The sequence below is a fragment of the Mustela nigripes genome, chromosome 6 (genome assembly GCF_022355385.1).
Source record: "Mustela nigripes isolate SB6536 chromosome 6, MUSNIG.SB6536, whole genome shotgun sequence".
Classification (NCBI taxonomy): domain Eukaryota; kingdom Metazoa; phylum Chordata; class Mammalia; order Carnivora; family Mustelidae; genus Mustela; species Mustela nigripes.
Window position 1 is genome coordinate 125585810 of NC_081562.1, and position 27643 is coordinate 125613452.

At 49.0% G+C, this 27643-nt stretch overlaps 1 protein-coding gene across 15 annotated transcripts in view; it reads right to left on the reverse strand.

Moving 5' to 3' along the window:
• Positions 1 to 1710: 1710 nt before the first annotated feature.
• The window catches only part of KIAA1217 (KIAA1217 ortholog), a 463282-nt gene continuing 437349 nt past the window's right edge, over positions 1711 to 27643 (reverse strand). For 8 of the 15 annotated variants that reach the window (XM_059404172.1, XM_059404173.1, XM_059404165.1 and 5 more), the window contains 11 exons: positions 23317 to 23447; positions 22805 to 22952; positions 20573 to 21023; positions 18126 to 18309; positions 14403 to 14566; positions 13512 to 13676; positions 10350 to 10469; positions 6531 to 6608; positions 4820 to 6418; positions 4158 to 4280; positions 1711 to 3410 (listed from right to left, as the gene is read on the reverse strand). In XM_059404172.1, coding sequence (XP_059260155.1) covers positions 2916 to 3410; positions 4158 to 4280; positions 4820 to 6418; positions 6531 to 6608; positions 10350 to 10469; positions 13512 to 13676; positions 14403 to 14566; positions 18126 to 18309; positions 20573 to 21023; positions 22805 to 22952; positions 23317 to 23447 — 3658 coding nt within the window. In that variant the 3' untranslated portion in view covers positions 1711 to 2915. Of the gene's footprint in view, positions 4281 to 4819; positions 6419 to 6530; positions 6609 to 10349; positions 10470 to 13511; positions 13677 to 14402; positions 14567 to 18125; positions 18310 to 20572; positions 21024 to 22804; positions 22953 to 23316; positions 23448 to 27643 lie in introns of all 15 variants that reach the window. The other 7 variants (XM_059404168.1, XM_059404166.1, XM_059404169.1 and 4 more) reach the window with 6 other exon arrangements.

The window sequence follows — 27643 nt, forward strand, 5'->3', positions numbered from 1 at the left end:
TGCCATCCCCTCCATGACCAGATGGAGGCCTTTTAGAAGCAGATACAGTGTCCAGTTACCCGTGAAGTGGTGATAAGGACAATACTGAGTGTGCAACTGTGCCAGGCTTTAAAAATTTTTTTAAATTTTAATTTTAATTAATTAATTTATTTATTTGGAGAGGAAGAGAGGGTGGGGAGAGGCAGAGAGAGAGAGAGAGAGGACCTTAAGCAGGCTCCACGCCCAGTGTGGAGCCAGATGAGGGGCTCGATCCCATGACCCTGAGATGATGACCTGAGGCAAAATGATTCAAGCACTTAACCCACTGAGCCGCCCTGGCACCCGTCAGGCTCTGTGTTAAGAATTCTCTACGCATCAAATTTAATCTTCTCAACAATCCTGTGAGGCAGGTTCTGTTATTAATTCTCCATTCATGGCTAAGAAACTGAGGCACGCCCAAGGCTGCACAACAAGCACACAGCCTGGGCTCATGGGCTGTTGAATTAACCGGAGAAGTCCCTGTGGTTTATTTCTAAGAATATTTTTTCAGATGCAACTCTCTGTTGAATGATGAGCTTCAAAGCTAACGGAGTGAGAGTCTAGTAGTGGCTGAACAAAATCTGAAAGCCTAAGAGCTCATCCCATCAAGCATCACCCACTTTAGCTGTTAAAGGAACCCAGGTGCTCTTCCACTGGACTCAGTTTCCCTCCAATGTCCCAAGGAGGCGGGCGGGCATTTGCTGGGTCTCAAGGTTATGGCTGAGCCATGCTGAGTTTTTCCTCACCTGTGGGACATGCCTTCGTGATGACATGGGCTGCAACTGACCATCCCCTGTGTATCCTCGCCAGTGCTCTGGCACGTCTGAGGGTAAACTGAGGACAGGGGCTACCACCCGTGGTTAGCTGCTTACAAAGAAGTCTCAGCTGGTCCATACAGAGGAGCAAATAAACTCGCATGCGCCAGCTGGCTGCGGGATGTATTTTCATATAATGTAGCTGCTGAGCTGTGATGGGCATGGCTGACGTGCTGGCACCTTCTATGCCTAAAAACTCTAAGATGACTTTCCTGAGCCCTGCCGGAGACCTGCGATAACAATTCACATAATGAGAAGAGACAGAATATGCGGATTCTGAGGAAGCCATCGCAGCTCTGGACACGTGCTAAAGTAATAACAGTTTAGCCTTTACATCAAACCCAGTTATAGGCAGTAATAGGCAGCTTCCTGGGACTGTTCTTTGTGATTCCGAATCTCGGTGTTATTTCCCTAACTGCTCTTCCCATTTTTCAAATGTACACAGAGTGTCATGTTAGCTCCCGTGTGTCCCTGTACACCAATGGTATTTTTTTTTAAACGGAGAACTCCGCAAGCTCATAGTGACAAAGATGGCTTATTTCTAATTTACTTCCACCGGCAATTAAAAAAGGAAAAAAAGTAATACAAGCCCCTCTGGTCAGTGAGGGTGGAAGCTCTGTCCCCAGGTTTGCTTTCTGGTCAGCAAACCTTGGGTGAGCCGCAGAGACAAGGGTCAGCTGGTTACGAAGGCACCACTCTTGGAAATGCATGTACCAGGAGCTCATCATGACTCAGAAAAGCAGGGCTTTCCGAAAACCAGTTCATGTCCGATTACACGTCACTGACAACGTCCTCAAAACCCAAACCATTTAACTCGGCGATAATTAACGTTTATTCTCCAATTAGGAAGCAGTTTGAGGGACACGGTACAAAAAAATAATAAGCATGCAGCCCTTTATTTAGTTTTGCAAAGTCTCTGCTTATAGTTCTGTATATTACATGACTGTGTTATACAAATACATTTATTTACAAAAAAACACTCTAGCTGTGCAAACTTGTTGCTTTTTAAAAATGTACGGGGAGCCCCCATTTCTGCCCAATCCGAGATAAAGTTTTAAAGCATGCATAAAAATTAACTTTGGTGTGGGAAAACTACTCTGTGCTGTCACATACAGTATTTCTGATGTCTATTTATATATGTACAAAAGTTGATCAGTTGACAGAACCGTACAGAAGTGTACATGTTAAAATTCACAATGTAATAGTGTGGGTTACCAGGTCTCCGAAAGTAAAGGAAGGGGTTCGATACTGCAAAGAAACCAGCTAGAGAATCCCAATATGTTGAATAAAAAAAAAAAAAAAAAAAGAAAAGAAAAGGAAAAGAAAAGAAAGAAAAGCAAAGAAAGCTAGCTCGCTTGGGCTGCAAATTATCATACGTAATTTTCATGGCAGTGCAACAGGTTCGATAAACTGCCTTCGACACTCGCCTCGGGGCTAGCTTGTGTCGAAGTTCACGGCATACTGTCTAGCACACTACTTTCACATGTACAATGCTATAGTATCAAAATGTTTTTGGCAAAAAGGATCTTGAAAGGAACCATGAAGTTCTGACAAAAATAGAAATCTGTAATAAAGCTAAATAACACTAAAATAAAAGGAAATATTATAGTATCTGTTTTACAATTTGTATAGTCACACTTGTGTATTTCTCTGTTCATGTCTAGTCTCTGTAATGAAAAATATTTTTGTACAAAACATACTAAAATTCTGGAATCATACATGTTTTACATGCTGAATACATTTCCCCCTCCCCCGCATCTCACACGCACACTTCTCTCCTGCCAGCCACTCTCTGTAACACATGCTTACTTCATGTAACAGATATCGAATATAGACAGTAAACACTATGTAATTACAACAGCAACAAAGTAAAAAAAAAATAACAAAAAACGAACAAGCTTTACCGAGATCTAGTCGTCCAGTATTTAGCACATACTTAGCATGAAGCCCCATAGAGTATAGCAATATGGTACATTCTCTTGTGAAAACAGTTGTTGAAGACTGTTGAAAAAAAAAATTCTTTTTTTTTTTTTTTTTTTTTTTTAAATGCAACTCCGACTTGTGCCTAATAGGATTTGGCCTTTAAGAGGTTTCTTTTGCTGTGGATGGGGTGGCTTTGCTGGAACTTCCATTCTGTGCCTTGTAGCTGGTGAGGCCGGGAGTGTGGATGGTTCGGACGCCCTTGGCACCTTGACTCAGTAAAGTGGGGGAGGCGGGGGAGGGCGGGGAGGAGGAGGACTGGGGAGCGGCTGCTCGGCCGTTTTGAGTCTGCAGTGAGAATGAGAGATGGTGGCCTTTACCTGCGTGAGTGGGGCTCTGAAACTTTAAGGAGCCATTAGAGACAGAGGGGATGAGGGAGGCAGAGGGAGCAGAGCGTCCTGTCTGGGGGCTGAGAGGGTTAGAAGTAACCGGTGGCTTAACAGTAGGTGGGACAGGCAAGTTAGAGCTGTCGCCACTAGAAGAGGGCACAGAACTGCTTTTCCCAGAGCTGGGAGAAAGGGCTGGAATCCTAGAAGCAGGTAAGGAGGGACAAGGAGGCTTACAGTCCCCACCAGCTTTCTTAACACTTCCATTAGCCTGCGAATAAAGATGGCAGGAGACAGTTTGTCAGAAAGCTGGTAACACGATCGATGCACAGGGTCTGGCAACACAGCCCTTCCGAGCACACATTAAATACCAGACACCAAACCACACCAAACCAGTTCAAGGCCTGAGCTCTAAGTCCTGTCGTGCTGTACTGAACCTGGCAGAAACCCCCAGAGGACGGAGCGCAGGACGTGCGGAAGAGGAGAAAAGGGAAGAACAGGTGTCGGTGAGAACAGGCACATCCAGCATCCCACGCCCGTCCCGGTGCCAGGCTGGCCATGCGTCTGCGGGGGAGGTTACTGGGGTGGGGGCGGGGCGGGGCCATCGTGACGGACAGTTAATGTGCCTCCAGTGCAATGCGGTCAGCATCTACGTTAGTACTGGTGACTTTCGGGGCAGCTCAAGGACAGTTCTGTCTCGCTTTCCCAACATGGTCTGATGAACCACTACCTTCACCAGAGAAAAGCCAAGGGGCCTGGCACCTTGTGTTAACGGTTAAACTTTGGAGTCACAAAGTAAAAGGTGTTTTACTGCAAGCATGCAAAAGCCTGGTGGAGAGTTTAACAAAGGTGTTTTAAAAATTTTTTTAAAGACTTTCTTCATGCCCCAGATCCAGGATGTCTATGTAAACCATATCTTACAAAGAAAACACAGTATTTGGTATAAGCTAAGTCAGCGACTTGCTTCTTAACCGCAATAGCGTCCATCCAAAATTGGGTTTTGTTAAGGTAAAACTACCTGACGATACTGGCGGGGATCCTGCAGTTTGGACGGCTTGCCAGGCTTGTCCAGGCTTCCGGGTCTGCCCTTGGAGCTCATGGGGACTGGCATCCTGCTCATCTGCGGGGTCCCAGCGGAGCCCTGGGGGGGAGGAGCGGCGGGAGGGGAAGAGAAGGAGAAGCGCGTGAGTGGGTTATTGCGAGGCTCTCCCGCCGGGTGCAGAGAAGGTCAACGTGAGAAGCCACAGCCCTACATGCAGGACAGATCGAGGAGACGGACATCAGGAGACACCACTGGGGTTAATTTGAAGAATCAAACAGAAGAAACTGCTCCACTACTGATCAAACGGATTTTAATGTGAGTATCAGAGCAATCATTTCAACAGCAAATGACCGACCCAGCGTCCTGCGTTTACCCAACACCAATCAGCAACAGAGGTAAAAAAAGAGAATCGATTAGCTGTTAGACACCGAGTCGTTGTTGTTCTGAAGGTGAGGGAGAAAGTGTGAGTGAAAGGGATCGTGGCCAACAGACAAAAAAAAAACCCCAAAAAACAAAAAAACCCACAATGAGCCACCTGAAAGGAAGCAAGTCAATCACAAGACACCTGTTGCTAATGGTGATTATGGCAGATGTAAGAAAGCAGCTGGGTCTTTCCACTCTCCATCAGACCAAGATACCTTACGTGAAGCTGAAGGGACGGACGCGGGGGGCTCTGGGGCAGTGGGAGCTTCCTCCAGAACTAGCAGGGAGCGGGGAGAGGCCTCTGGGGCTCTGTGGGGCGAGCTTGCCACAGAATCTCTGTTGGAAGAGCACGAAGTATCAACTAGGGCTTTTGGACTCATTTCACTGATGGTGGTTTCAAGCTGTTTGATGGTCTGCTCCAGGCTGTCCAGCGTCCTGTAGGTATTTTTTCTAATTTCATCAGTCCTGGAAATCAGAGCTGTGCTCTCTGGACCGGGCGGCTCTTGTCTCCTAGGCGTGCTTCTGGGCGTGTCTTCAGGTTGGGACCGAGTAATTTCAAATCGCTTGGCTTCCTTGTGCTGCTTCAAGGTGCCGTCCTCCTCCTCCTCCTCGTAGACCACCACTTGCAGGGTCTTCTTCCCCGTTTTGGTTCCCGTGCGAATCGCCTGAGTGAGAGCCGCCAGTTGCTTTTTAGGGAATTTGAACTTGAACTTCTTCTTGGGGTTTTCAAACTGGTCATCTGTCCCGTCGCCCTTGCTATCTGAACTTGGAGACTCAGCTTGGCCCAACTTGCCCCGCTCCCTTTTATTCATTTCCTGTCCTGATGTGTCGGCCTCGGCCGACGGGCTGTGTGGCTGTCGCTCCCGGTCGGCCTGCCGTGCCGGTCTGGGGCTGCCGGAGGCCACCTCCTTGGGGAACTTTCCAGACGTATTGTTCTGGACCGCTGGGTCTCCATTTTCCTCCTCTTCTTCCTCCTCTATCTTCTCCTCCGTCATCATTCTCTCTAACTCCTCATCGCACTCCTCGAATATGGTCGAAAGTCTCTTATACGCGGACCGGATGTCCATGGGTTCGTCGAAAATGATGATAACTGGTTTCTTGTCCAGGCACACGACCGGCTCTTCGTTTTCACTTCCTCCTCGTTGGGAGGCGGTCTCTTTTTTGGCATCAATATTAACCGTCTGTACATCTTCCCCCTTTTGGCTCACTATGTCTCGGACCTCCCCACTGGAGAGAACCTGGACCGCGGTTTTGGTAATCATGAAGGCAATGTTGTCGGGGGTCACGTTTTCCTCAGTGGGAGAACTTGGGGTTGACTCCCCATCCTCGCCGGGGTTCACATTCGCATGCCGCGCGCCCCTGGGTCTCAGGACGACCTGGCTGAACTCTGTCATGGGAACCTCTTGATCATGACTTTTGACATTACGCGGGCTCAATTCAGTTGACCTAGTGGGAGAGGGAAGGTCACACCTATCGGTATTTTCTGGTCCTTCTAGACCCATCTCCTTTGTCTTTCCATAACTCATCTTCTGATGCTCCGTGTCAGAGACGGGGTACTGAGGTCCTGAGCCCTTAGGTCCTCTGTTTATTACAACTTCCGATGGACGAGTGTGAGGATGGCTGGAGTTGACTTTAGATGCATTTTTCTGGGAATAGTTTCTACTATCTCCAAATAAACTCTTGTTGGGCATGGAGTTTTCCTTCTTTAGGATGTCTGTTTTGTACTCTGAGGTTCTGGATGCATCAAAAATACCATCCCCCACTGCCATTTCCCACTTAGGGTGACCAAGAGCTCCTAAAGGCCTTGTGGTAACCTGAGAGGGACAGCGGAGGAGGGAAACCACACACATTAATCAGAAACGGATCCACAAAAGAAGGTAATTAATCTGCACGGTATCATTCAGAACACGGATGTGCTACACTCACCTTCTGGGATTCCATTTGGGGGCCATTTTCATATTCAACATCAGATTTCCGTATGTCTTCATGGAAAAATTCCAAATTCTGGTAGAATAGTGTAGGACATGTTACTCCACAAAACCACATCCCCTCCCAAAGTGGACTACCACTAAATTGTTCCTTTCATTACACTTCCAAACCATGCGGGCCAAGCACATTGGTTACACACCAGTCCGAAACCTACACAACTCTGTTTACCTTGGGTTGCTCTGTTCTCCAACCTCCAAAAATGCCCTGTGTTTGCACAAGACGAAAATCTCAATTAGCCAAGTATTTTAAGTATTTCGAATTTTGTGAGGGAGCAGCTAAGAGGATAAAGGGACCGATTCTGTGTCAACACGTTCTCTTTCCAGCATCTGATGGTGGGCCTAGCAGAATCTAAAACGGGAAGAGGGGTGTGGTGCTGTGGAAAGCACCGATCTCAGCAGGCAGAAGATTCTGATCCTGATTCTGATCCTAATCCAGACCGGCCACCTCGCTGTGTTACCTTCACTTTTCTGGGCCTTATTTTCTTGCTTATAAACTGAGGAACTAGACCAGATTTTTTTCATGTCCCTTTCAGCTAGATCTTTTACTACACTCTCTGTTTCTCTCACGGGAATTGTCCTATAAGGACTCTGCATTTGTTGGGTGTGGTACTTGGAGATGAAAAAAACCCATTATTTTTCCTCCTGGTCAAAGGACAGATGGAAAAGGTACTTGCATTTTTTTTTTTTTTTAACTTGGACTCGCCAAGTAACGTGTCACAACAACCTTCAAACTAACAAGACCCAAGGTGATCAAATCCAAATTCAGAACGGTAATGTCGCCAAAACGTCTAAACATTTCCAAAGCAGACATGTGAGACTACCATGATGGCCGTGACATCGTAATTCAGCTTCTAGTCTCTAAATCCTCCAACATGGAGCGAAGGTCCACTTCTGAGGCTCTCACCAAGATTCAGGGCGTGAGAAGCCAGCGGGGGAGGGCCAGGTGGGGACAGTGCTTGACCAGGAAGCGTGGCCTTTTCCAGCCCGTGTGTATCTGTTCCCTCAGGCCCTGCTGTGACACTAACACTAGCTGTGCCTCCTCGTTTCCCAGGCAAACTGCCCTCTCTTCTTGCTGCTGAAGCTTGAGAGGAAGAGGTGGTTATGGATGGGTCACAGTCCCAAGGAGATTGTTTGGTTAAAAGCAATGACAACATAACAAAGCACAATCACGAGGTCCTGCCTGTCAGCCCCATACAATCCCAACACCTTGTTACAAATGGAAAGAGCGTCCATACACATTCAAGGAGTAACATACAAACAACAAAGTCAGTATTAATCACATGGAAACATCATATAGGATACAAGGTGTCTTAGCTACCCCACACCTCCAGTTTAACTTGCTCCCTCCTGGTAAGGCCCCCAAGTGTGTGCAACAATTCGGCTGGTGTGGTTGAACAACGCCATGTCGAACGTGGGATTTTAAACTTGGATTATTAAACAACTAACACATCCAATAAAAGGTCTCAGGGAGACTAAATGAGGTCTTGACCCCAAACCTGGAGTTAGCATGCCATGCTAAGACTCGAGTGAGGATTTACCCAGGGGCTGGACAAGGAATGCGCATGTATGACATCGGGCTGCTGACAAGTCGGACTGGCCTCTGTTCCGATCTGTCTGAGCTCACGCCATCCCCATGGTTAAGTGTTTCAAATCGCACCCAGGGACATACATATTTTAGAACAGATGGAGTAGCAGCCATCATCTAATGAAAGCCATGGAGATAAACGTGCCAAGGGCAGGTTTCATGTGACCTGTCATTCTGGTCACTGGGCTAGAGAAAAGAATGAGCGTATTAAAGCAGGTGCGCTGACCTCACCCAGGGTAGCTTGGTCACAAAGGTCATGTCATCTCACAACATCTTAGATATGATCTCAATGGTCAAGACTCTGTGTAAAAAGGTTAATAATAAAGCCTCTTTGTATCTGCTTCTAGGCCCTGAGATCTGGATTGTTCCGACAACTATGTAGCAAGCTCACAACACACGTGGGCAATGAGCCAAAACCATCAGAGACACAGTTACAGGAAAATTGCATACAGGTGAAGTACTAGGTTAGTGTTTCATGACAACAGAAAATTTTAAGGAAATATTTGATTTATAGAAGGGTAGATGAATAGGCTGCGGAGAGGTTAATAAGGATACAAATTTGGGGACAAGTCCAATGGTCGTCATTATTGCGAAACAGGTCAATCTACTGAGTATAATGATCTGAAATAAGCCGTAGAGTCCCTACAGGGCTCTTGTGACAGACCTGCTTAACCTGAGGGACTCGCCTGAGAATCACGAGTCTGGAAGGATATGGCTTTCTAACTGCAGGGCAAGGAACTGCGTGCAACTTTTTCGCCAATTAGTAAAATTCTTCGAGACAATGACTGTCTCTAGAGGGATCTTCCAGAACTTCCCGGTTCCCAGGCAGTGTTTTAGCCAGCAACAGTCCCCTTAGTCCAGGCATGCCTTGTGACTCGGGGACTGCGAGGGTCCTTCATGAACTGGTTTTAATAAGGCCACACAGGGCAATCCTACAGACTGAAAAAGCAAACGATTTCCGATACAGCATCATGGGTTCCATCCAGATTAACAGATTTTATCGTTAAGTCTCATAACCTCTGCGGGTGCACAGATTCTCCCTCACCCCGCCGCGGGTAACAGTGTTACGTGGCCGATGGAAGTTTGCCTTGGGATAGCTGTGACACAGGGGAAGGAGATCGGCCTCCTCCAGCGTGGCTGGAGTGATGCGCCCCAGGGCTATATCTCTTGAAGGATCATGTCTGAACAGCCCTCTGACTTGGGATCCTCTCTCCCCCACACTGAGCGAGCTGTATAAGAATATACAGGGACTGAGGTATCCAGCTGGTGTCCCTATTAGGCTACACGGTGGCCGATTTGGTTGACTTTATCTATGGGATGCTAGAACCTTCGATTTCTGAAATAAACGTTCCTGGTGAAAAAATGCTAGGACTTGAGTTGGTCATGATAAACTTTCAATCCTGACATGCAGACAGAGGCTTCCTTCAGATAAGATGGCTCTATATCCAAAAATCAAAAAAGCTCCAGATATGACTTAAAAAGCTGACTTTAAGAAAATCAGGCTGACATCCTTTTCCTCGTACTTATGCAAAGACAGTGAATTCTGGTTCAGAGCCAGGACATCTGTCTGGATGCCACAGTGTACATCAGCACTAAACCCAGACTGGACTTGTGGTCCTGCCAGGGATAGTCTGAGAATGTATTGTACTTAATAAAAATTCTATCTGGCATCCTCAAACGTGTGTGCAAATACATTTGTGTGCATTTCCATGAGGGTCCCCCTGGGGACAGCGGCGGACATACAGCTCTGCCGTGTGTCTTCTTCCTAGAGTCTGAGGAAGTAGAGTCCTACTCTAACATAGGTGTGTTGGACCTAGAAGACGTGTTAAAAATTAGAAAAAGCGCTACACACTCGATCAATGTTTCTATTTTTTTTTTTTTTTTTCTGGAGTTTGAGAAAAATCTTGCCAGGCGTGTGCGTAGTCTACAGTTTGGGAAGAGAATGCCTGAAATTCTGCATAGACTACTGGGTGCTGTGCACAGGAACGCAGAGGTCACAGGTTAATCTCTGATTAAACCTCAGGCTGTGTCTGCATTAGTTTTTTTTTAAAAAAAAAAAAGGCGAGAGAAAAAAGGAGAGGGCACAGAAGGACAAACGCACGAGCAGTGTTAGTGTCAGAGCAAGGAAAGAAGGACCATCGGACTGTGTGGCCAATGTCTCTGCCACGTTACCTTCTTCTCCTTGGCTGGGACCGTGGCCCCCGGCCTAGTGTCTTTAACGTGACTGTCAGCCCGGGACTGCTCAGCATGACTGTTTGAATTTACATCCATAAAGGAACACTTCTGGAAAGCCTGAGGGATTAAAATACTGAGGTTAACATGGATCCGAGGGCAGCGAGGAGGGCGGAGGGAAGAGGCAGGGGGTCCAGAGGCACAGAGACCTCAGGCCAGGCCTGCGTGCGGTCACACGGAGCCAAGGAGGCAGCACCTGTGACACGGGCTCTGCCTCTGGGCCTCGGGCACCAAAGGTGAGCACAGAGCCAGGGGCCAAAGACTTCCTTAGTGTTTGTGCCCGGCAGGATTTACGGACAGGAGTCTTGCAAGGAATGGCCTTCCTTCCAGAACCTCATTTGCACTTAGTAGGGCTTCTTGTTTTGACCTTTAAAAAATCATGACTATGTAAATGAATGGGGCCAAAAAACTATCTTTCTTTTTTCTTGGTCCTTTTCTTCTCCTCCTTTTTTTTTTTTTTTTTTTTTTAAACCAGCTTTCTTGAGGTCCAAGAAAAAGGGGCACAGGATATTGTACACCTTTCCATCTTACAACAGAAGTCATCCTGACTAATTCATGGTCCATGGTAGTACTAGGGACTCGCATGCTCTGGGGCGTTCTGAGGGGCATTTGGAGGAAAAAGAGGACATCTTTAGCACCCCGAGATTCTGAGTGGTCTCGGGGCTGCCTGAGCCTCTAGGTCTGTCCCTGAACACTATCAAATTTGGTTCGAGGAGCCCACGTTGGCTCGTGTGCACACGGGGCGAGGGAGTTCTCAGACGGACAGAAAGCCGAGGCTGTGGCGCTGGGGCACAGAGGGAGGGACGATACGATCGTGACAGCAAGAAAGGTGAAGAACCCCAGTGCCCAGTTTCTTGAAATAATCGGTGGTTCTCAACTCAATGCCGTGTCACCTCATTAAAAAACAATTCTGTTACCTGGGCGTCACCCAAAACACAATTCATTCAGAGGCCTTTTCTTCCCTTAAAAAAAAAAAAAACAAACTCCCCCAAATAATCAAATGCACAGCCGGGATTAAAGGTCAGTTATTTAAATGAAAAAAAAAAAAATCCCAATCATTGCCTCATATTTTCTTAATGTCAAATAGGGTCCTTTGGAACCAACTCTGTGGGCAGAACGAATAACCTGTGCCCGCACCAAGTTAACCATTTCAGTACGGTCCTGAAATACGAAAGGAGCCGGTGCCTGGGCCCTTCCTGGCTGCTCTCCCCCATTCCACTCGCTCCCCATTCCTGCAGCGCTGGCTCCCCCCTGCAGGTCCTCAGATACCCCAGTCCTCGCCGGCCCTGGAGAAGCCCACTAAGGCCATCACCATCTCCACTGGGCTGTCAGCCCCTGGACTTGGAAGCCTGTGGCTTCCTCTGGTGCCTGGTACCCCGGAGCGGGCAGGCGTCCCCCAGTTCTGTTCGGAAGCTTGCTCCTGCTCCTGCTCCTGCTCCTGGTCCTGCCTGGGGGCACCTAAGTCCAGAGCCAGCGGCTGACCTGCTGAGTCAGCGGGTTGGGTCCATCCCCACCCCCACCGGCCAGCACCACCCTGCTGGAGGGCTGTCTGGCTTTGGCTAAGTTAGGCTTAGAACACTTTATTTACCAGTATTACCTAACCACCACCAAGACAGCAAGGAGCCAATTACTCCAGCCTTTGAAAATGTTCAGCCAGAGAAAGCACTGTGAGATAGGCAGACATCAGTGGAGAGAAAAGTTCTCAGGCCACGAGCTCTAAGCTGCTGAACACATGACCTCTGTTTGGGGCCTAGTGTGGGGTTATTCATGAGCCTGAACGTCTCGCCTCTAGGATCAGCAGTGACCGTTCACCTCGCACAGGTTTAACATCATTGACCGCTTTGTCGTCCACCTGAACCAGACCGGGCCAGGACCAATTCAGACCGTGCTGTGGGCCAGATGCTACAGTGAAGGGTCCCAGAACCTGCCTCCATGTCTTCGGACAAGACCCAATCCCCCAGCAACAGGCACCCTTGTCACTGGACACAGCCAGCATCCACAGCCCCGGGGGTCCTCCCTGGATCGCGGAGGGACGGACGCCTCCAAGCTCGCAACTCTTGCATGCGTCACTAACCTTAGCAATCTAGGGTTCCTACAAACGACACTCTCTAGCCATTCTGAAAACCTTTCTGCAAGCTTGACTGGTGAGAGGGGTGTCCCAGGCCAGTCTGGGAGTTTTAGTGAGGCCCTGAAGGACGCACCCATTTCCACAAATCAAGCCAGGCGTCCTGGAGATGCAAACAGCCCAATTTTGACAGTTACCACCCAGGAAGGCAAAACAGAACAGCCATGGCAGAAATGACACAGCTGGCGAGTTCTCTCTACTCCGTGGGAAGAACGCGGATGCGTGGGGCCTGCACAAAGCCAGGAGTACGCTGGTGCACAGGCGGCCCGTTCTGGAGCCCTACGTGGTTGTGGTCTGACCATCTGACCATCCAAAGGGGGGAAACATCCTAGAATAAGTATGGGTCAAAATAATGAAATATTCTATGAACAACAGGCTTTGGTCTGGGAATTATGCACACGTCACTGGTTAGAAAAGTTCCTAGAAGGTACACCCAAGGTAGATTCTCAGCCATGATTTGAATGTTGGGATAAGCTTTGAGTATAGTTTCTGCAGTCCACCCTTCATCCTATGAATGGACTGTGTCAATTAGTTAAAAAATATAAATCCAAAACTAATAGGTAAGGTATCATTTCTCAAACAGGCCAAAGAAAATGGGAAATAGAATCTTTTACCTTGTCAGAATATTAAAAAGGGGACGCTGACAACAAATGAGCGCCTGGTATGGAGTGCAGAAGGCCTAAGGGCAGCCATTCTAAGTAATAAAACCCAAGGAGGGGGACCCACCAGAAGTAGGCCTTCGTCCTGATGAAGACAAGACAAGGGCTGGTATTTTGGATCCCTGTCTAATTGCTTTTTAAATGACGCCAACTATCAAGACTAAAACTAAAGTAAATCCTCTCAGCCAGAGTGAGGAAACCTGGCGATTGATTTTCTGTATGAACTTCCCGAGCTGTTTTGTGAGATATCATTCCTTACACATGTCATGAGGTTCCCTGACAGGAAGGCAAGGAGCCACGGCCACCTCACCCACGTACCTGCAGTTCTGCCATTATCTTGTCTCCTTCCTCTTCTTCCTCCTCATCCTTGGAGCAGGAGGTCGTGACTGGTGGTGAGGATGGGGTCCAGGCAGAAGCAGGCTCCTCTGTTGGACATTTTGTGGCTCTCGCTTGGGGGCTTGGTCCGGCATCTTCACTGCTTGCCTGTGGAATATTCAAATCAGAAACTGGCTTAAGCCCTGTAGATTCCGGCAAAAAGAGGGCCGGATCACGAGAACACGCGCTCCCCTACTGCCTGGTGCGCTAGTTTCCTGCCTCTTCAAACGCAGTTCAAGACTGTAACATCCCCCTTCCATTCAGTTTGGGTATTGGTTTGCACAAGCTGCCATTTTGTGAATAGCCTTAAGATCTTTAATAAAATTGGAACGACTCAACGTGGGTGCCTTTAAGAAAGGCCTGCCCCTACGACATCTCCTCGGAAACTGTCTTTCACATTTAGCACCAAAGACAAAACTTGCCAAGTGAAGTGGAAACGAAAACTCACTGAACATCTTTCCGTATGGACTCGCACAACTGTGTCAGCCAATCTCACTTAGCGTTGTAAGATGGTTTCTCTTCGGCCTCCTCTTCACCCCGCCCCCCGCCCCCATTTTCAATCTTATGCCACCTTGCTGAGGAAGTAGCTTGTAATCCGCATGTTACATTCTCGCAGCGAAAAGTCAAGTAAGGATAAAGCTCGTGGCACTGAGTCTCGCCCCGAAACACTGGATGACATTTTCCCATCTGTGGGGCCTTCCTGTGATTTTAGCTTAGTCAGTTCTCTCCTCTGCCTCACTACAGGTTGCGTTCTAAAGGGGAAATAGAGAGAACCTTGTCTAAAGGTATCATCTGAACCCGGAGACCTGTTTCCCAGCACTTAACCCATCAGACCTTAGCGGTGGTGTTCTCCTTCCTGCTGGTGTAGACCACATCGCCGGACCTCGTGGTGGTGAGCCCTGATCCTGGCAGGTAGCTCCGCCGAGGGGGCGGGGGTGGAGGAGGCGGGGACTTACCCCCCAGCTTGTCCAAGTCTTGTTCTGAATTTGGAGAGTCTTCTGGAAAACAGTGTGTCATTGAAAAATAATCTCTTTGCACGGTAACGTCCAGAACAGGGTATTTCTAGAAACTTGATGCAGTCAGACCTAAATATTTCTCTAGTTTCTTCCTAGTGTGACGATTAAAGGTATGGACCCTGAAGCCGGACTCGAAATCTGAGAAAGATCCTGCTCAAGTTAAGTAACTTCTCTCTGCCTCTGTTTTCTCATCTGTTTAATGGGCATTATTATAATCTCCACTGGGGGCCTGTGAGGATGGAACAATATGTCCCCAGGAAGCCTTTGGGACAGTGCCTACTGGCTTATTGTAAATGCAATATGTAAATGCAAGTATGAGCTATCCTTATTCAACAAAAAATCTGGGTTTTACTTGGAGAGATGAAATACTGGAGCCTAACGACAAATCCAGGGATGCCTGGGTGGCTCAGTCGGTTAAGCGGCTGACTCTTGCTTTCGGCTCATGTCGTGATCTCAGGGTGGTGAGTCGAGCCTTGTGCTGGGCTCTGCACTCAGTGTACAGTCTGCTTCTCCCTTTCCCTCTGCTCCTCTCCCTGCTCCCTCTTCGATCTCCAAAATAAATAAATAACATCTTAAAAAAAAAAAAAAAATCCAGAGTCCCCCACCTAGCCTCTAAAGCCTCCACCGTGTGAGCAGGACGGGTTGGAGCAGGGGATGCTAGAAGAATGTGACCGCTGAAGGGCCAGAAGGAGAGCGGGGGGCAGACGGAAGAGAAAACAAAGTCAGCAAGAGAGTGGAGTTTGGGCCACAGCTGTGTGGTGGGAAAGGGCTCTTCGCTAACAGAAGGAGGCAGTAGTTAGGATGGACACCACAGGTTAGAGAATGCAGACACCAGCTTGGCTTTCCCCAGAGAGCTGCCCCCAGAAGGCACTTAGCGAAATGTAAACCATCAGCCCGACTCCTGCCTTGGTCACGAGCCTCACCTCCGCCCTTCACCGGCACTCAGGCCCAGAGCTCACCAGAGCGGAAGAAGCGCACACGGATGGTCAGGGCTTCCAAGTGCGCTTTGCCCAGCTCTCTCTAGGGACAAGGTGCCCTCCTTGGAACGTGTCTGTCTCTTCTGAGCAACCCAGGAAGAGCTGTTTGAGGAGTTTCTACTTGAAATTAGAGTAAGGATGTAGGTAAATCATCAGGGTGATATGCCCGAGATTCCGGGTAGTGACCGGTTCTAGTCTGGTGCTGGGTTATGAGGCCCGAGCAGCACTGGGCCCCCTGGCTGGTGCCTAAGCCAGCAGCCCAGCCAGGGGATGCCCTCATCAGCTCCGTGGGTACCCCAGGGACCAGCAAAGGCTGTCAGGCTCTCGAGGTGGGCCCAGGTCTCCTCTCCTATGTAATGACAAGAGATGTTTTTTTGTTGTTATTATTTCTTTTTTTTTTTTTTTAAAGATTTTCTTTATTTATTTGAGAAAAAGAAAAATATTAACAGAGAGAGACAAAGCATGAGCTGGGGGGAGAGGGAGAAGCAGGCTCTCCGCTGAGCAGAGACCCCGATGAGGGGCTCGATCCCAGAACCCTGGGATCATGACCTGAGCTGACGGCAGATGCTTAACCCACTGAGCCACCCAGGCGCCCCAAAGCCTGCCTCTTTGACCAGCTTCAGTGGGGCTCTTCTGAGTCCACTCTTCCACTAGGCTTTGCCCTTGGTCGACTCAGCCCAGTTTTAGCAAAGAATTCTACTAAGTCAATTTAGCAAGACATCGGATCTGGTTCTTCATTCCCCGCGCTGGACAGCCAAGCCCTCAGCCTGCCTTTTGCACGAATCTCCCTGCCCTTGATATGCTGCGTTCAGAGTCGAGTTCAATTTCTCTCCCGCACTGCAGTGGTCTTGAGTAGAGTCTCTCTTGCTCTCTTTAACACACAGCTCTGCGAATAATTTTTCTATGGCACGGAATGAGGCGACAATCCCTAAAACCTTCTAGCGACCTTTAGGAGCTAGTGGTCCATGCCCGTTATTGAAGTAGTCAGTGCACAAAGAGGAAATACAAAAAGCTTTTCTTTAAACCCTCAGTGTAGAATTTTACCTCATTAGTAAAAACACAAATAAATAAAAATAACATCCATGCCAAATAAGTAAAAATGACAGGAGCCCACGTTTGCAGGAAATGGCTTGGACCCTTATGCATTTCTGGTAGCCTGTCCGTTCGTGGACTCCGACAGGAAGTCAGGCCACATGTTAAAACAAAACAAAAAACAAGGGCATCTGCCTGGCTTTATCGATGGAGTGTGCGACTCTTGATCTCAGGGCTGTGAGTTCAAGCCCCACGCTGGGTGGAGAGTTTATTTAAACATAAAATAAAAAGAACGACAAGAACATTTTAACTGAGTGAAAAATACTTCGGAGACTAATTTTTTAAAAACACTTCATGCAATTTTTTTTTTACTCTGCAGGAACACAAAGCCCAAATGCAGTAAGTTAACAAAACATAGTGTTATTATTTTTGTTATATAATCACGGAGAAGGAACAGTTCTAATTTGTAACTATTTCTTAAAATAATTTACTTGTGATTCTAAAACATCCAGGGACTATCTGACAGAATTCAAAATAGGGAGAGCCAAATTAGGCCAGATAGAAACAGAAGCGGGGAGGGGGGGTGTAGATCCTTCCGCCATGAGACATTCCTCACAGAACTCTGGAAGAAAAGCCATCTTGAGGAGAGCAGAGCCGTCCCTCCCAGGCCCCTTCCTTCCCGGGCACGTGCTGCCTCCCCCGTCAGGATCCCTAAACAGGCCTCCTCCCACAGCTGGCAGGTGGGGAAAGCAGGTGAAAAACTTAGCACAGGCTCATGGGCAGAGTTTCCATGAGTGGGATTTTAGAGCAACGTTGGGGAAGGAAAACCCGAGACAGGGTTTCAGTGGTTATAAACCGTATCTACTTCCATGTTCCCCGACATGCGAGTCAAGATGGCGATTCCTCCTCAGATTGCCTTGGTTCCTGGACGAGGCATCCCTGAATTTGGCTCTGAGACACTGGGCTGTGAGTACAATGGTGTCTCTGTTCTCAGCTCTGAAGTCAGAGCGAGGCGTGGGGCTCGTTGGTTGGAGATTTAGTAGGCTGGGTTTTCTAGCAGTTATTTTATGTTGTTAATGACACACTGATGCTTAACTTCCAGAGTTTAGCGGGTTCAATATACAATCTAATAATTTTGATTTAAAAAATGCAATTTCGCCTTATGATCTAATATCCCCTTGGGAGCTCATAAAGGCTGGTATTTTCTTCCTGCAGCGGATGAAAAGCTCTTACTTTAAACACGGCCCTCTTATCCTCCTAGCTGGTGCTGTGAAGTGGCATAAATTCACAGGGAATGTAGGAGCTAGGCATCTAAATTTTACCTTACTGGGCACTATTCTGGTACCCTAAGGCAGGACACAAGTTTCCCTGCTAGGGTTTTGGGTGTAAAAGCAGGAGGGAGAATCCAGAGGATTTGTTCTTCCTGTTTCACAATTTTATCAAATTCTTGAGATGCGAGAGATTGGTCCTGTCGGCCGGCACGTGCAGGACCAGTGGGCAGCCAACCGGGCCCAGCTCTGGGAGCACCTCACCTGAAAGTTCCAGCTTGTCTCCGGAGGCATCGCCCTTTGGTGGTGGGCCCACGGCTGGTGGCATCTCCAGGTTTGGAATTGACTTCATGATATTGGCCTGAGCTTCTTCTAGCAGCTTCTCGAACTCTTTCCCGTTATAGTGGTCCAGATTGTGCCTTTTCTCTTCCCATTTCCTTTCTGCTTTCTGAAGGAAAATCACAAGGGAGGGAAGTTTAGCAACCAGAAGGGAAAGCTAATTAGAGATTTCACGGCGATGGAGGGGGCGGTCTGGGGTCTGTGCTGAGGGACATGTTTGCCCCTCAGACAAACCTGCCTCTGGGCTCGCTGCCACGGAAGCCGACGTGACGGACATTCGCTCACAGAGAAGTGAGCTCAGAAACCCAAATTCATTTGTTAACTGATTATTGAGCACTTACTTACTGCTACTCTCCGAATAGTAATAAAAAGGACACAGGTATGTGCCTTCCAAAGCACGCATCTCACAACCAGGTTTCTGTCTTGAAACCAAGGGTTTTCATGGAGGAGACGTGCAAACGGACAGGAACAAAACCAAAACACTCACTGGGAACAAAGACTCCTATGTCCGCTTTCCACGTCTGCCTAAGAACAGCTCTATGGCCTGTGGGTCAAACGTTCTTATGTCTAAAATGGGCTTTTTTAGATGACGTCTGAGCTCCACCAAGTTCTACAGTAGGGAGAAATACATGAAATGCATTTTAAAATACCCATACGTTTTCGAAAAGAACATTTTCCTGTGATTTTGGGGTGGCATAGGAATCATCCCAGATGGGCAGAGGGAAAATTAGCACCAGGATTACTAGAACCCCACAATGGACGAATGAGGAAGGACAGAGGAGATCGCTTTCTTAGCACTCTTTAGCCAGAGGACGCGGGGGCCCAGTGAGACGAGGATCTGCCCAAGAGTCACGCTATCTAAACCCGAGTCTCCACCATCATCATCCTCACCAAACCCTCCTCCGCTTTGTGTTTCCAAACATTTATTTTCATTTATTTATTTTCATACACTGGTTCTCGATCTCTCCCTACAAGCAGGCAGGTTTCTTGAAAGCACGGACTTCGTCCCTTTGGTTCACTGCCTGCCCCCGAGCCTGTGAGGACCTAGAGCATAACGGGGCTCAGATCCTGGTTGTGAAGCAAGTTCTCCTCAGCCGTCGGCAGCGGGGTGGGGCAGCGGGGTGGGGCACAAGCAGACAGAATGGCAGGCAGAGGCAGAGGGAGAAGCAGGCTCCCTGCCGAGCAAGGAGCCCGATGCGGGACTCGATCCCAGGACGCTGGGATCATGACCTGAGCCGAAGGCAGCTGCTTAACCCACTGAGCCACCCAGGCGCCCCAGATCCGGGCATTTTTAACAGACTCTTAAGTTCCGAGGCCCCGTTGCCAGGACCGTGGCCAGGGCAGTCTGAAGAGGTTATTTTTCTCTTGAGACCTGAATTATCCCTGTTGATCTGTGAGAGACGCGGGACGGTCAAGGCCATGGTCTGGGGTCAGGACCGGAGGACGTACGGGGCAGGAGGAAGGAGGAAGCAAGCTGTCCTACTCGGGCACGGACACCAGTCCTGGGTAAAAAGAATCTTTAAAGAACATGGCCTGGTTTCTGTTCTGTGATGTTAAGGCCTAGTTTACTCCTTCCACTCTGACTGCCTCTGCCTCTCACCCCAAGCCTGTGCTCATGACTTCTATCCCGAACCCTTAATCCTAGACCCACCACCTGAATCGACTCTATTGTTTCAGAGTGATTTTTTGAAGATGCTATTTTTTTACCGCTGGTCCGAGCAGCAGGATTTTTTGGATGCCCACACCCCCTTGGACTGCCTTACAAGCTCCCCGAAATCTGGATCCAGCCTGTCTTGCCAGCCTCATGGCCCCTGCCTTGTTCCCTTAAGCAGGTTCCTTCAACAGCTTGACTTGTGACTCCCTTTGCTCTAACACTCCTCTAACCCAGCCTGCCATTGCCACACTGCTCTGCTCACCCAGGCTCTACAGATTTTTCGAGACTACCAGCAAACGCTTTGCAGGCCTGCATTCACCAGGGGGAAGCCTGAGCCAGCACGCACTGGCCGGGGACAGCCGACTCACATTTCTCCCCAGTTGTGCGCTCCCCAATATCCCGCTGTAACTCGAAATCGGCCATGGGAAAACACACCACAGAAATGGGTCATTTTACAAATCGGGGAGCCCCCCCCCCCCCCCGAGAGCTGGTGTTAAACACTTCCCAGGACACCAGGGTCACACTATCCACCGTTCTTGAAATCTTAATCTTTCTCTTAATCCGGCCATTGAAACCCATGGATAGGGCTACAAATCTATCTGCGATCCTTATGCACATACATGTATGACCTTGACAACCAGACCATACGCTCTTTAAGGGAAAGGACCAGGTGTTATTCCTTCATGAGGGGCTACGAGAAATGGAAATAGGACCCTACCTCAATGGACACCGCCCTGTTCTTGGCACTCACGCTGTGGATCTCCTCGATGAACAAGCTCTGCATGGTGGAACCATTCACAGGCGTCTGTGGGGACTGTGGAGCCTGAGCCGAGGACGGCAGAGCGGAGGTCCCCTCCTGGGCGGCGGTGGGGGGGCCGGCCGGGTGAGGACCGGTCCCCGTGGGCAGGTGCTGGGTGGGGTTCAGCAGGGCGGCGGAGTGCTGGGAGGGCTGGACGACCACGGGGGAGCTCTGTGCGTGGTGAACGGTCAAGGGCACCACTTCCGACTTCACGTCGCCGGGGACTCCTGCCGCGTGGAGGGGCTGGCCCGAGGCGTGGGGCGCCTCCTCCTGGCTCTTCAGGACTTCGGCGGCCGTGGCCTTCTCCATCGCCACGTACTGAGCGGCCTGGGCGGCGTCTGTACCTTTCAAGAGTCCGTCGGTGACGTGTCTGGGAGAGGAGACCAGGCACAGCAGCATTAACTCTTACAAGGGGCAGCCTGCATTTTATTTGTATAGCATGAACTTGAACCCTGTGTCATCCCAAAGCCAGGCAGGCTGTTGCTGCAGAATTAAGACGTTTGAAAACCCCGAGTAGCCGCTCAGTGTTGAGGGTTTCCATAGCAACTTCCTAATGCCCTCCGGTTGTCTCCTGGCTGCCTCTGGTAGCTGCTTTCTCAGTCCTTCCCTTAAGATAGGGTCGGTCAAGCCCAGCCAGACACCGTTTCATCACTATTTGCACGGTGGCAACACACAGTGAACACAGGACCCTAACAAGAACTCCTGTACCCAGTCCTGGGAACAGTCCTGGCAGAGGGACAGCCCTCAGGCAGGCTCAGTTCCAACCCCCGAAGCTTCCTGCTCCCTCCAAGCGCTCTTCCTTTTACTGCCGAACCCCTGCGGAGGGCAGCTCCTGCAGCGGACCCCTGAACAGCGTGGGCTGGGTTAGGGTCCTGACCCCCTACACGGTTGAGAATCACAGTAGAACTTTTGCCACCACCCCCCCCAAAAAACCTAACTGCTATTGACCAGAGGCCTAACCTACTATTGACCAGAAGCCTTATCTAGATCATAAACAGCTGATTCACATATATTTTGTACGTTATTGCGGTAGTCTTACAATAAAGGGAGAAAAGAAAACATTAAGAAAATCAGAAGGAAAAGAAAATGCATTTAACAGTGTTGCCCTGTATTTATAAAAAAAAAAAAAATGTACACAAGCGGACCCGTGCAACTGAGACCCGAGTTGTTCAAGGGTCCGCTGCATTCTAACTCCTTGGGTTTGCTCTTCATGTTGTTCAGCCCTCGTGTGATCAGGTTTGTCCACCTGGACTCGATCAAGCCTTTCTGCAAGGGTCGACCGCGACTTCAAATCTTGCACGTAGGTTAGTCCTCAACCTCCTCTGCTTTTTGGGGTTTTGTCACGCTATTTGTTGATTTGGATGTGGCTTTGGGGTCAGGCCAGACCCGTGCCTGAATGTCATCATTCCTGCCATGTTCTAGCCGTATGATGCTGGGAACCTCACCTTTCTGAGCCTCACATAGTTTTCTATAAAATGTAATAAAGATGAGGACCAGGACAAGAGCATGAGAATGCCTTCTAAGGCCTTCCTCGCAGGTTATGGTTAGGATCAACGTAGTTCTAGGTCAGACAATGTCCAACTTGACTGATAACCTTTAGTCGGTGCCTCGATTTGTTATTAAAATGTTTTCTCTCTTTTTTGATTTGAAAAGAAGACCTTGCCTTTGTGACCTTCCTCTGCTACTCACTTCTGTTTCCTTTACTGACCCTGTTCCTTTGATCCCCAAGGATCTGTTCCCCTCTTTCTGTCTCATGCTACCGTGCCCTTTCTTCCACTGCCACGAGTCATCTTCATGAAGGCAACTTCGAGCTCTAGATCTCTCCTTCCACCTGCTCCCCGCCCCCGAGTTGGGCAGCCCCACACCCCAACACCGTCTCTCGAACTTCCCAGCGCATTTCTCCTAACTGAAGGCCTCTCTGCTCCCGAAGCGAAGGAGGCTATGGTTCCTGAAAAGAACCACCTTCAAATGATTAAAAAAAAAAAAGAAGAAGAAGAAAGTTTACCAGGTTTGCTAATGTTAAGCCCTAGGCACTGCCAAGTGCGGCAAAGACTCGAGACCTCCGGTCACAGCGCAACGGAGTAAGTGTGGTGGGAAGGAGTCACTGCCTCGCCTCAGGACGCTTCCCCACCCCCCAGGACGCCCGGTTACCTCCGCAGCATGGTCAAGGTGTCGGTCATGCTTCGCACCCTCTGCAGGAGACTGTCCAGCCTGTGGGGCTCCTCCTTCAGAAACCGCACCGCCTCCACTTCGATGCGCAAGATCGCTCGCATCTTGTTCTGTAGGGTTGGGAATTCTCCTGCAGGCCAAGAGCCAGAGGGTGAGCCGCCGGAGAGGCAGGATGTGGAGCCCCCACCCTGCGAACGCACTGGACAGGCTCGGAAGCGCGGGGCTCACGCGCTCCACACCATCTTCAGGAGGCAGCCGCCTGTCATTAGTGTCCCTTCATCCTGAATCTTACAGGGTATTTAGGGTACTTGCCAGTTTCATTCAGTGAGGCATCCTTGGTGCCTAGAACGGTGCCTGGCACACAAAGGTGCTTGCGGACTATGTGCACGCACACAGGCATGAATGATGCATCCTTCACTGCTGGACAGATTTTTAACACCCCCCACCCCACAGGAGACGGGCTCCGGACTCCTCCCATCAAGGAGGAGGCTCACCTTTCAGGGTAGCTACGGCTTCCCCCACTTGTCGCAGGAGGAAAGCCCCGTCTTCCACGTCTTTTAGAGTGACCACTCGGCTGGCGGATGTAGAGTCCTTCTTCAAGTCTTCAACAAAGTCTTCCAGCTCACTGTGAGGGGCAGGGGAGGAGCAGACCAGCAGATGGGGGTGAACACCGGGTCCACAAGAAGAGCGGCTGCAGTAGCCAAGGGCTTGTCCCCGCCTCCCCTTGCCTTCTGCTAAGACGGCAGCTCACAAGAGTGGCTTGGTCTGGCTTAAATATTCTGCTGGAGTGTAAGGCAGGTGCAAGGGAATTTTCCCAGGGCCTGTTCATGGGGACATCCCTTCTTTGTTTTTTATTTTATTTTTTCTTTATTTATTTCCGGTGGGGATACTGATGCCAACTAAGGGACAGGGGTTGTGCACTTTGTAATGTGACAGAGGGGATCAACTGTATGCGCTGTAGCGGGGCAAAAGGAGGGATCCTGATGGTTTTAGATCAGCCTTCTCAACTTGGAACTTGGTATTTGGGACTGGATAATCCCTCCTTGTGGGGGCCTGCCCCGAACAGTGTGGGGTGCTCAACAGCATCCCAACCCTCTAGCTACTAGATGCTAGTAGCACCTGCCCCGAGCCTGTGACAAACAAAGATGTCTCTAGATGGTGGGAAATGTCCTTGGAGGGGGGAGGGGAGGGAAGCAAACTTGCACCTGATCGAGAACCTCTAGCTTACACTGATGATCTCATCAATAAGGACTCACTTTCTACTCTAAGCTACAGAGGAAAAATGATCACAGATCTGATTTCTGGTGTGTCTGTATGTGTAGGAGAGTGTGGAGAAACAGCCCCCCCCCACACACACACAGAGGCCCCCCCCACACCCTAAGGTATTGCTAGAGTTCCAACAGAACTGAATTAAGGTCTTCCGCTTCAAAACGCAAACCAACCAACCACCCAACCAAATGACAACATCCTGTCTCCTGGGCACATTACTAACCCTGTCCTAAACACACGTTCCTATCACTTCCATTTGCCTGTAAACCTGACAACAGAAAGCCTCTCTCTTAAAGGTGAAGGAAAAGGATGTTGAGAGATGAAGAACCACTAGGTGGCAGTAAGCGACCAACATTCCACCTGCTGCTGGAGTAGAGCTTAGAGCAGGCGAGGAAGACAGTGGATCTGGAAGAAAAAAAAAAGGAAGGAAGGAAGGAAGAAAGAAGAAAGAGAGAGAGAGGGAGAGAAAGAGGAAGAGAAAGAGAAAGAAAAGGAAAAAGAAAAAAAAGGAAAAGAAAGAAGAAAAAAGAAAGGTCTGCCCGGGCCCTTTGCTCAAAGTGGGCGCGCAGGTGGGAGTTACGGATGGCACAGCCACTGCAGGAGGGACCCTGGGGGATGCTATGTATGTTTCACAGGAGCCTTGGACCAAACAACAAATTCATCCGCCACAGAGAAGCGGGATGGGGCTTTCGGTGACGTCTTTTATTCTGTTAGGGAAAAGGGACCCACCCAGCTGCCTGTGATTCCTTCAGATGAAATGATGCAACTTCAAACCAAAAGCGAAAGCCTTTTCCGCTCCCGGTCTACACCGTGAACTACGGAGAGGTAACCGGTGTGCTGTGTCCCACCCGCAGAAACTTCCTACAGCTGCTACATCCCCGAGGGGAGGACCTGTGCCGTCCCTCCAAGGAGCTCTAAAAATGGCACCTACGTGTTATTTGAAATGAAGTTATTTTCCATTTCATCATCAAACTGAAATATTAAGAGTGCACACAGGACACACTGTCCAATCCTTCCAAGTTTTGAGGGAAGAGCTAAGACCCAAATGTTATCACGGTTCCATTAAAAACCCACCAGCTTGCCAGGCTGTAATTAATAGTCTTAGGAGCTATCATCTGACCCAGAGTCAGTCTGCCTAAAATTCTATTTTAATCTCTTCCACACAGTGTACCTCTTGGATTTTATTACTCTGCACACAGGAGACCCCTAAATGTCACAGCTTTTCCTTTGTTGATCAGGGAATATATACAAAAGTGTATGGATATTATCGTATACAACAATGTCACTTCTGTTCACACGTTCCTGCTGTTAGAAAGCAGTCGGATCAAATGTGTTCCTTCACAACGTAACAGAGATCAGGGAGCTAAAATGAGTGCTGAAAACAATTTTTCAATATTATGTACTCAATGTGACTTTTGAGATGTGAACTCCACTCAAAGGAATGCCAGATGTTCCCAGATGCTGTGGTTTACATATAAATCTGTTCTATTTGTTTAAGTTGCTTTTCCTTCTACCTTAGATAAAAAGAAGCATCAATTTGTTGAACTATGTTTCATCTATTATTAGAAGCCCAATTATTACTTCCAAATGGAAACCCACCAAAGAGAGAGGATCTTGATTCAACTTCTCTCCATAGTTCTAGACCCAAATTTCATTTCTCTGCCATCTGAATGGCTCACCAGCAACTTACCCTAACGTGAGGCCCAAGGGAATTTATTCTCGTGTGTGTGTGTGTGTGTTTAAGGACACAAGCAAAGGAAGGGAGGGGAGGAAGAGGAGGTAATGGTTTTCCTAATGTTCCAGAGTTGAAATTTCGGGCTGTCTTTTGTAACCCGCTCTCAGTCCCCTACTTGGATCCCCTACTCAGTGCCCTGCGTTTGATTTCTCTCCCCATCCCTATTTCTCTCCCTTGATCCAGGCCTTGCTGACTTCTGACTGTTACTGCCACGGCTTCCCTGACATCGGTGATTCCCTCGCCATCTGTCCTGCCCGTGATCACCAGAGGGACCTTTCTGAAATACAGCTCTGACTTCACCACCTCCTTGATCAGAAACATCAGCACCTCCTCCTCAGGCCGGCAGTAACTGTCCAATGTCAAGACATCTCAGAATGTCCTCTGTAGCTTCGTAAAACCACGTTCTCAAGCTCCATCCAGAGACGTTCTGAACCTGGGGATGGACCCAGGAGCTTTCACGAAAAGCCAGGGATCCGGGTGATCTCGGTAAACACAGGCCCCACGGACGTCGAACAGGCATGCTGGGCTCGAGTGTGGTCTCAGATACGGGCAGTCACCGAGCAAACGGAACAACGTTACCCACATAGGAGACACAATCTAGACCCACACTGGACCCCGCTTTCCTGGCAAAATGCATGACTCGAAGTTCTCCAAGCACACCTTATGCCTTCCCCATCCTGAGACAGGCTGGGTCATAGGCTCCCTCTGCCCAGGAGCCCCCCACCCCCCTCCAGCCTCCACTGATGGAACCCCACCTGTCCTCCAGGCCAGCCTGGTTCAGTTTAACAAGCCACTTGTGACCCAACTACACACAGGGCCTTGCCCTGGGCCTGGGCGCACATGAATAACTTCAGGTTCAGTCTTCTTGATCCCTGGGGCCCAGAGTAATCTCTCCTTTGTGCGGGTTCACCCGGCACCTGTGAGTCATCTGTTTTGTGCTCCACACATACTCATATGCTTGGCTTCATGAGACTGGAGTTCCTCAGCGGCCCCGTGCCCGTCTTCCCCGTGGGGGGCCCGCCCACAGCGTCTCCCCCACTCTGCTTCCTAGCTCACTCTCGGGCGGGGCTGCTGGTCTCAGGCTAGGATTGACGCTGAAGATGCTTTTTTCTAGGCCAGAAGCAAGAAAATGTCCTTTTTTCATCATTCAATTGGAAAACTGACGAAATATTCTGAAAAGGCAATATATTTTTAAAGACGTTTCCAAGAAGAATCTTAACACCTCAAATGAGACAACTGGGCTGTCACAAAAACGTTTCTGACAAACAGCTTTATCGCCTCACGGTGGGTGATCGACTGTCCACAAATGCATCGACTACGTAAGATTCTGGAAGCGATTTTGAGGTGTCCGTCAACGGTAGCCAAATTCCATTTTTGAGGAAAGTAAGAACTCTACAATTGATTTCTAACCCCCCTCTGGACGGCTACTGAGAGGAACATTCTATTTTTAACGAGACACGCGGGGTTGGCATCTGAGGAGTACAAGCCCAAGCATCAAATAGATTATAGAATTAACCCTTTCCATGAAGACTTCTGGACCTTCTGCTCACGGGGAGAATGCCGAAGTTGCCTCTTTGTATTCCCAACTGGGGAGATTTAAGAAGCGAATTACCGACAGCAGGAGAACGCAGAAAAATTACTATTCATGATCCTAGAAGGTGAAATCACTCTATGATAAATCTTCATTGCATAACAAAACATAGATTACCATAAAAGATGGGCCTGCCTTAGTGACGGGGGGGGGGGGGGGGGGGGGGAGGCGGCCCGTCGAGTGAGGGGTGCGGGGGGGATTTTGACTGAAAATCAACCTCGGAGGG